This window comes from Quercus suber, unplaced genomic scaffold (assembly GCF_002906115.3).
Source record: "Quercus suber isolate HL8 unplaced genomic scaffold, Cork oak 2.0 scaffold_50, whole genome shotgun sequence".
Lineage (NCBI taxonomy): Eukaryota > Viridiplantae > Streptophyta > Magnoliopsida > Fagales > Fagaceae > Quercus > Quercus suber.
The window spans coordinates 1,295,780-1,305,645 of record NW_027069515.1 but is presented as its reverse complement, the minus strand read 5'-3'; the positions used below and the strand labels follow the sequence as shown (position 1 = coordinate 1,305,645).

Here is a 9,866-nt window from a genome sequence, read left to right as displayed (position 1 = left end):
CAAAAAATGCATATCATCACTGCAAGGAATGGAGGCATTTATGATATTCATCTAAACAGAAAAGGCACTGTAGTTTTTGATAATATAATCTAATGTGTAATTACTCCTTTTTTCTGGTTGTTACTATTATTATAATAATTATTACCAAATGATTCAGGATAAGAATCATTATGAAACAGGAAATTTTTTTATTATCAAAATGCCACTATGTTTTTAGTACAATATTGAAAAACGGGGAACCCTTCGTGCTTTGACACGGGCACAATGTTATTATTGGAGATCATATTTTGCTGAAGAAGACACCTAAGAAAAAGAACCGAGCCCATGTTCATGTGTCCCTTGGAGTTTGTTATCATTTTCTTTTTTCACTTGGCGATTTGTTTGCTCATTTTTTGAATGAACAAGGGTGCAATCAAAAGCTTCAACTTTATGAAATAATGAGAGAGAGAGAGAGAGAGAGAGAGGGAGAGGGAGATATGTGATATGGAGCTAGCTAGGGAATGTTTGTATGTTGGTCTTAATCCCCATGCAATATGGCATTCAATGCGTCAAGTAAGTTAGGTTTGTAACTTTGTTATCCATAAAAGTATGAATGAACGCGGACGCTTTATTCCTTTGTCTTTGAGTCCGGAAGAAAATCGTACACAGTTCCCAATTCCTTCAGACACATAGTCCCCATTCTCTTTTCAGGTCCTCGGTTTTTGCGGACGGTGAAAAGGATTTCACCTCTCTCTCTCTCTCATATGGAAGCGATCTTTTGTTAACATATAGCAAAATATTTTATACGAGGGTAAGATTGTCTTCTGGACTTTGATCACGGCTCATTCATCATTGGAGCACCTACTAGTAGACTAATATAATAATAATATTACTCCTTAGTGTAGTGCCTGATTGAATTTGATTAAGTTTTTGAAAAATGAAAAAAAAAAAAAATACTAGAACTGGCTGTGTCTCAATAAGATAATGAAGAAAATTGGACAAAGATTTGATGTATATTGTCTTTCAAGGTTTAATTAGTACCTTAATTTATTTGATACTTTGCATAAAAGAGAGAGACCCACTTACAAATACAATATCTTTTTATCAAATTTGATGTAGAGAGAAAGGGCAAAGCTGAGTTGCCTTTGATACTGGTGCATTCGTCCTGCTTGTCAGCACATGCATTCCACTTTCCACTACAAAATCGACTTTGGACCCCAAATTTTACCTCACCTACAAGAAAAGCACAGCCCACCTCCCATAAATCTCATACCCCTTCTCTCTCTATCTCTCTCCAGCCAGATCATAATCACAATCTAGACAAACTACATACCAAACAAGTTTCATGAACTACTCTCCATAATATAGCCAAGCTATAGGTGGATTCAAACCTACCAAAACCGATCACTAACAAGCTAGCCCTCCACTCTCTCACCCTATAGCTCTCTAATTCCTATCCCTTTTCCTTGTTGTCCCAACCATAATCTCTCTTTCTTTCTCTCACACACCGTTTTCGTTGAAATTCAGATAAATTAATGAAAAATAAAATATTTGCAAGTTCTTTCTGTTGTGACAGCGGAAGCTCTGATACCAATTTGTTGCGCTGAGCAATTTTTAATACTTGCTTGATACCTTTTTAAGCTTCTGGTCACTATAGCTATTAGTTTCAAGTGTTGGAAGCTAGAGAGTTGAAGATGAGAGCAGGAGGTTGCACTTTGCAACAAGCTTTAACCGCTGAGGCCACGAGAGTAGTAACCCAAGCAGTGAACCTTGCTAAGCGTCGTGGCCATGCTCAAGTTACTCCTCTCCATGTGGCTAACACCATGCTTTCTGTTCCAACGGGCCTGTTGAGGAAAGCTTGCCTTCAGTCCAATGCTCACCCTCTTCATTGCAAAGCCCTAGAGCTTTGCTTCAATGTTGCGCTTAACCGCTTACCAGCCTCCAATTCTAGCCCCATGTTAGGCACCCAATCCCAACCTCCTTCAATCTCCAACGCCTTGGTTGCTGCTTTCAAGCGCGCTCAGGCTCATCAACGGCGAGGGTCTATTGAGAATCAACAGCAGCCACTCTTAGCGGTAAAGATAGAGTTAGAGCAACTCATAATTTCTATCTTAGATGATCCTAGTGTTAGTAGAGTCATGAGAGAGGCTGGTTTCTCTAGTACCCAAGTGAAAAGCAATGTAGAACAAGCTATCTCCTTAGAAATATGTTCACAAAGTACTCCTTCTTCTGTGAGTAGCAAGTCTAAGGAAACTAATCAATTAGCCCTCTCACAGTCTCAACCTGTCAGTCAAAGTGGCACACTACTAGGCAAACCAATGATATCTGAACCGGTTAGGAGTGAGGATGTTAGGAGTGTCATAGATAATTTGATGAGCAAAAGAAGGAGAAGTATTGTGATTGTTGGAGAGTGTCTTTCTACTCTTGATGGTGTGGTTAAAGGAGTGATGGACAAGGTTGATAATGAAGGTGTTCCTCAGGCCTTGAGAGAGGTAAAATTTAGAACAGTTAATCTATCCTCTTTTGGGAGTCTCTCTAGAGTAGATGTTGAACAGAAACTTGGAGAGCTTAAGAGCCTTGTAAAGAGCTGTATGAGCACAGGGATTGTTTTGTATTTGGGAGATCTTAAATGGGCTACTGATTATAGGGCTAGTTTGAATGAACAAGGGAGGGGCTATTACTGTCCTGTGGAGCACATGATCATGGAGCTTGGAAAATTGGTTTGTGAAATTGGAGAGATTGCCAGGTTTTGGATCATGGGAATTGCCACTTTCCAAACTTACATGAGATGTAAATCATCATCATCATCAGGTCATCCATCACTAGAGACTATTTGGGGTCTTCATCCTCTTACAATCCCTGCAGGCAGCTTACGCTTGAGTCTCATCACTGACAGGTAAAACAGTTGGTAAAGTTGGATATAGTAATTTTATCACTTCATTTCATACTCAATTTTCATTTTCCAAAATAATTTGGTTTTCTTGTGAATCACCTTAATTAATAAGAATAGCAATTTTCTTTAAGGAAAAAGATACATGTTGAAGGAAGTGGTAAGAAAATAAAAGAAAGTTCCCTTTTTTCCCTTTGTTTTTAAATTGAGATATTCCCAAAAAAAAAATGATATACATCTTTTCAAGTTATTTTCTTTTTAATATGTCTTTCCTTCAAATTTTGGACTTATATAAATAGTGAAATATATAAATGATCACCAGGTCACTGAATGTTATTTCTCATCAACGTAATTGTACTTTTTTCTTAGTGACCAACAAAGTCAGTCCACAAGCAAGAAAGCTGAAAATGGAACTAGCTGGCTACTACTTGAAGGTGGGGAGGAGCACCAGCTTGCCTGCTGCACCGAGTGCTCAGCAAAGTTTGACATGGAAGCTCGAAGCTTGCAAAGCAGCAGTACTTGTAACAGTGACTCCACTACTTCAAGTCTTCCTGCATGGCTCCAACAGTACAAAAATGAGAACAAAGGACTTAGCCCTAATAATGATCAGGTGATTTAATTCACTTCTCAATAACCTCTTATAATTCATAAATACATATATACACACATACATGTGTGTGTGTGTATATACACACAGAATTCAACATTTATACAAGTTGAAAACTAACTTTTGCTTTTGCAATTATCATGTTCTTTTTCTTCCAGAACTGTGTCCCAGTCAGAGAGCTTTGCAAAAAGTGGAACTTATTTTGCAGTTCAATCCACAAACAACCCTATTCTTCTGAAAAGGCCCTCACATTCTCTTCTTTATCACCTTCTTCATCCGCTTCAGGTTTTTCACAAGACCAACAATACCCTAATTTTCACCACACTCACCATGAGTGGCCAGTGGCAGAACACAAACAGTTGTGGATGCAAAACCATGTTTGGATATCTGAAAATTCCAACATGACCATTGAACCAAGTTTGAGAATGTATATTCCAGAACATAATGATCCCAAACAACCCTTTTCATCAAATCCTAATTCTACACCTAATTCAACTTCTTCCAGTGATGCCATGGACACAGATTACACCAACAAGTTTAAGGAGTTTAATGCAGAAAACCTGAAAACCCTATGCAGTGCATTGGAGAAGAAGGTTCCATGGCAGAAAGATATTGTTCCCGAAATTGCAAGTACAATATTACAATGCAGGTCTGGCATGGTAAGAAGAAAAGGGCCAGCGAGAAACAATGAGGTCAAAGAAGAAACTTGGTTGTTCTTTCAAGGTGTTGATGTGGAAGCTAAAGAAAAGATTGCTAGGGAATTGGCTAAGCTTGTTTTTGGCTCTCAAAGCAGTCTCATTTCAATTTCTTTGAGTAGCTTTTCATCCACAAGAGCAGATTCAACTGAGGATTGCAGAAATAAAAGATCAAGGGATGAACAAAGTTGCAGTTATATAGAGAGGTTTGCAGAGGCAGTGTCTAGTAATCCTCATAGGGTGTTTTTAGTTGAGGATGTGGAGCAAGCTGATTATTGCTCTCAAATGGGTTTTAAGAGAGCAATTGAAAGAGGAAGGATTACGAATTCTAATGGTGAAGAAGTTGGTCTTAGTGATGCTATCATTATTTTGAGCTGTGAAAGCTTCAGCTCAAGATCAAGAGCCTGCTCTCCTCCAATCAAGCAAAAATCAGAAGGGTCTGAAGAGGATAAGGGTGCAATGGAGGAGACAAGCCCTTGTGTGTCTCTGGATTTGAATATTTCCATCGATGATGATAACTCCAATGATCATTCAATCGATGATATTGGGCTTCTTGAATCTGTTGATAGAAGAATTATTTTCAAAATTCAGGAATTATGAAAAAAAGGAAAAGTATAAAAAAAAAAAAAAAAGGGAAAACCTCAGGAAGGATATGATATTAAGTAGGTGGCCTCGTTTCTTGTACTTCTTTTTTTCACCTTTAATTGTTTTTTGTAATTTTCTTTGTTTAACATGTGTTTAGATTCTCAGACAATTTCCTAGCGTTGGAAATTATATTATGTAAAACTACATGTATATTAATCCATGCATGAGCTTCCTGTGATACTTGGGTGTATTTCCATCACTTTTTCTAGGGGTTTTTGACTAGAGATTCAGTAGCATTTCAATTTGATTTCATCATGTGTTTTCCTTTTCAATATAATAATGTTCTTTCCATAAGAGGATCTCTAGTTTATGGAACAATTTTTTCTCTTTATTTGTAACAGATTCTTTTCCTTTTGGATCAACTCAGTTATTTTTATATCAGATCGTGAAGTCTTTCCTCCATGTTCATGCACGGAATCGAGTCCAACAGTCTTTGTGCATCACTACTTAAGTAGATATTGTGGTTGTGGGAGAATACTCTGGTTCATGCATGGAATCATGGAACAAAAATCATCTTCGTAGTCATACTTGGTCCACTCTATATTTGTAATTGATGGAGTATAAAGTAGAGTACTAAAATTTGAGATATAGGATTTTTATTAAAAAAGATTACATTTTTGTATAAAAACTTTCCACTTTACATTTTTAAATTGCGAAACTTTCAACAAGCTAGAATTTTTAATGAAATCATCTGTCATTTTGTTAGGACCCCTAGTTGGTTAATTTCATGAACAATTTCTATGTAATTTTTGATCATTTACTCTATGCATTTTCATACACTTTCGAGGGTATTTATTTACGTTGGATTGGTGAGGTGAAGTGCTACCAGTGCTGAAATAGAAGTTGAAAGCTCTAAAATTTCACTACTTTTAAATTGGAAGTGTCCGCCGAAATGTGATACAAAATCAGAATTTGAAAAACATTTGAAAAAATAATTTGCCTCCCTCTCGTACGAACGAGATAGTGAGAACCTAAGATAATTCTATTATTTCTTTCTTTACTATTTCATCCTTCACCCTCACTATCTAAAGATCCTATTTCCCATAAATTTACAAAAACCAATTTTCATTTGAAGAGATGGAGAGAACTCATAAACCCTAGAACTTAATCCCTCATCAATCTCTCTCTCTACCTTCTATATCTTTAACTGTCAAATTTCATGATAGGAGATTAAGATCATCACACCAATTATTACCTTTAGAGTTTTGGTGTTGACTGGAGCATGGGAAGCATTGGAGCAGTCCAAAATTACCAAGGAGACTTGGAGTTTGCAATTGGAAGCTCGATCATTGGTTCAAAGACTAGTGAGGAGAAAAGATTTGAAAAATCAATCGCTAGCAGGAGTTAGAGGCTCAAGTACATAATTACTACTTAATTTGAAAAGTTTTATAAGTAATATGTACTGCAATTATTCTCATTAGTTGATCATTTAGCAACGTGACACTCCAAAGAGGTTTTTCCACTTGGTTTTTGGGTTTTCATTTACGTAAACACTTCAATGTTTCTGTGGGTGGTTGATTTTTTGTGGATATGATTGTTTTTATGTTTATCCATGCTTATGTGAATTGATTAATCACTTAAATAATTGAGCTAAATTCTAATAGTTGGCTTAAAATTGACTAAGCTATAAAATTCGGGGCAATTTGTTTGCATGATTCAAATTAAATATTATAAATCTATATATCTATATATATATAATAATAGGTGAAGCTAAGAGAAAATCCAATTAGATTTCAATTGAATTCACAATTTTGCGCCACTTATCCTAACCAAAACTAAAAAAAAAAAAAAAAATCTAATTAAAAGATTATAAATTTGACTCAAATTTTGTGTCATGTATCTTATCTAAATTTTCTAATTTTTGTGCCCAAATAAATGATACATTAATATTTAACACGGAAGCCAAGAAAATCACAATGATAATACTCGTTGGCCTAAGTAAGAACATCTTACCTGCACACTTTTATATGAAAATTATAAATTGGACTCCAATTTTGTGTCATGTATCTTATCTAAATTTTCTAATTTTTGTGCCCAAATAAATGATGCATTAACATTTAACAAGGAAGCCAAGAAAACCACAATGATAAAACTCATTGGCCTAAGCAAGAACATCTCTCCTGCACACTTTTATGGGTGATCTCAATAGAGTTTAGAGCTCTTCTAATCTCACAACCAGAACCAAGGAGTCCAACGAGAAAAACTATAAAAGTAAAACATCATCTCCTCCCAATTTCATATCGTCATCTCATGTCTCCTCCTCTCTCAACTTCTACCAACTAGATCCATACACTGCACTCTCCTCCTCCTTACAGATTTCTCAGACTAAGGCCGGGTTCAAACACAATATTCAATCCTACTCTTCCTTGCTTTACACTCTCATACATTAGCGCTTCATTGGCGCCTCTAAGCTCAATGATCAGTTCTTATTTTTTAATAGTTTTTAGTGTGTTAGAATTAAGATTTTGTTAATTTGTTAAAAGTGGAAAAAAATATAATCATATATATTATATTAAGTTGAAGTTCAATTTTAGAATTCAAATCGAATCAAATTAATTTCTAATTATAGTTTAATTTTGTGCTATGTGTCCAATTTGATTTTTAAATGTTGGTGTTAAGTTATCTCCATTCATAATACTCAATGTGGAAACTCAATCTACCAAGATAAATATCTTATCATCACAATTGTTAATATTTCCGTGTGTAAGCACGGACTGCATGCTAGTTTAAATAATATGACAGTCTCTACATTATTAGATTGAGATATTGAAATTCTAACTGTGAAATTAATTCTCAATTTTAATTAAAAAATGAGGAGATATTTATAATTTTTCCTAATAATAAAAGAAATGAAAAGAAAACCCAATGTTACAATGACATCAACAATAAATGGAGTCTAATGGTGTGTTTGGATATTGCTTATTTTGTTGAAACTGAAAAATTATTGCTGAAAGTACTATAAATAAAGGTAAAAGTTAGTTGAAATAGTATAGTGAGACCTATAAATAGTGTAAAAAAGTGAAGTAGGGCCCATGAATAGTAGCAAAAATAAGCTGAATAGTGAAATAATTTTAATTTTTCATTTCAATCCAAACGCACACTAAAAATGCTTTTTTTTTTTTTTTGGATAGATTCCCATAAGGATGAGGGTAGAAAAAATTAATTAGATCACAACAGTAATGGATGATAATACATACGGTTCAAAATCATCGGATGCCAATAGTTTGTTTGGTGTAGTTTTGTTTTGTTTTGTTTTGTTTTTTTTTTGGTTTTTCAGTTGAATTAGCTTACTTCGTTTATGTCCACATTTTTTCAAGTGTACAACTATACTTTTAATTGACTTTTTTTATTATTATTTTATAATTTGATATTTGAGGAATGAAGGATTAGAACCGTAAAAATCTTTGTTAAAAAATATTAAGAGGTGTCAACTAATTAAATTACAAGAGTACTTCTAATAACGATTTTTTTTTTAAAAGCCAAATGAACCAATGAAAAAAGAAAAAGAAAAAAAAGCTATATGTACCAAAGGAACACTTATCCCATCATGATACATGTTATGTGCTAACTGGTAGATTATCAGGAATCACACCTTTTCAATTTATGTCTTCTTTGGCTTTTTTGGGTGGGTCCTATGTTTAGGTTGTTTTTATCTTTGAATTAAACAGATCTCCTAAGTTGCTGTTTAAAGTTCAAAAGTCATTTAAAGTGAGGAAGAATGGTTTTAGTTTTAATATATTTCATTTTTTAAATCAGTGTGCTAAAAAGATGAATTCTGTGGTACATATCTATGTAAATACTCCTTAATTATTGGATATGCTCCTTTATGTATATTTATTGTTTCTATAATTAACGCTGTACTACTCATCTTTAAAACCTTATTTATTGATCAAAAGTTTTGTAGTTCAACAATATCATATGATTTTCCTTAAAAAAAAAAAAAAATTGCCCTCATGGCCTTCCTCTGCCACTTGCTAAAAAGAAAAAAAATGCATTCATTGTTTAACTGTGATGCATATTATACACCTTAAGACGTATTTTTTTTTTTGAGAAGGAGAAGGAACCTTGATTTTGATCTTAAGTTTCCCAACACCTTTCTGTTACGAATGAACAAAGTTATTTCCATCTATATTGCTTGCCTTAGCCAAAAATTCCCAAATTCCCATTTAAGTTCCTCTATATACACGTAACACAAGATATTTAATTATCCAATTATGCGCCCAAAATATAATCTAAATGCCTTAATTCTTTTCTCTTTATATTGAAATCTTCCATCATTCAAGGAGTTTTATTCAAGTTGCAAAACATATTATCTGATTCAAAGGATATGTTAAACTCATTGGATTTTGGACAGAATTGGACGAAATTTCAAAAGTAAAGCCAACCAAAGGTTGAAGGCTGAAGCACAATCTTGTTGGCTTATGGTTTTACATGGATAGAAGGGTAAGAAAGCCGAATAATTCCTAATCAAAAGAAGGGGGGCTAAAGGTGAAATTATTATATTTGCGTAATCGAAGGAAAGGTCATAACTCGTACAGACCCTATTGCTTGGTTTAACTAGGTACTTAAGGTATCAAAAAATTAATAATACCCATATATCATTCAATGTATGCTGCTAAAATGGTTTTACTGGACACATGAAACATGCTTAGTATGCCAAATCCATGCAATTGCTCCATGAACTGAACATCTTTACTATGGAAAGCATCATCATGTACATAGAGCATCTACCAGCTCTCCGTCTGAACTAGAGTAACATGAATTGTAAAGCTTAATTTGCTAATGTCGAACATGCTTTCAACTTTATTCCACTTGTTCTTTTGTCTCAACAAAGCAAATCGTAAACTCACTCCATTTATGCAGGTATCAATTTGCCAGCTGTTGCCTTCCTTTGCTAAAATTTCTTTGTCTGGAATAAGTGCGGATCATCCTTTTGAGTCTTATCCATTTATAGAATTCTACCATATGATATAACAAGTCCATAGTGTTTACTTCAAGATGAAGAAATCTGCTTTGAGTTATTAAGAGAATTTGCTAAGTTTTTGGAATT

General features: G+C 34.3%; 1 protein-coding gene across 1 annotated transcript; it reads left to right on the top strand.

The window, feature by feature from the left end:
* The first annotated feature begins 1,123 nt into the window (after positions 1-1,123).
* Positions 1,124-4,996, top strand: LOC111998642 (protein SMAX1-LIKE 3). The gene is made up of 3 exons (XM_024030733.2): positions 1,124-2,875; positions 3,239-3,479; positions 3,635-4,996. The coding sequence occupies exons 1-3, from the start codon at positions 1,674-1,676 to the stop codon at positions 4,769-4,771; spliced, it is 2,580 nt and encodes an 859-aa protein (XP_023886501.2). The 5' UTR covers positions 1,124-1,673; the 3' UTR covers positions 4,772-4,996.
* The last annotated feature ends 4,870 nt before the right edge of the window (positions 4,997-9,866 follow it).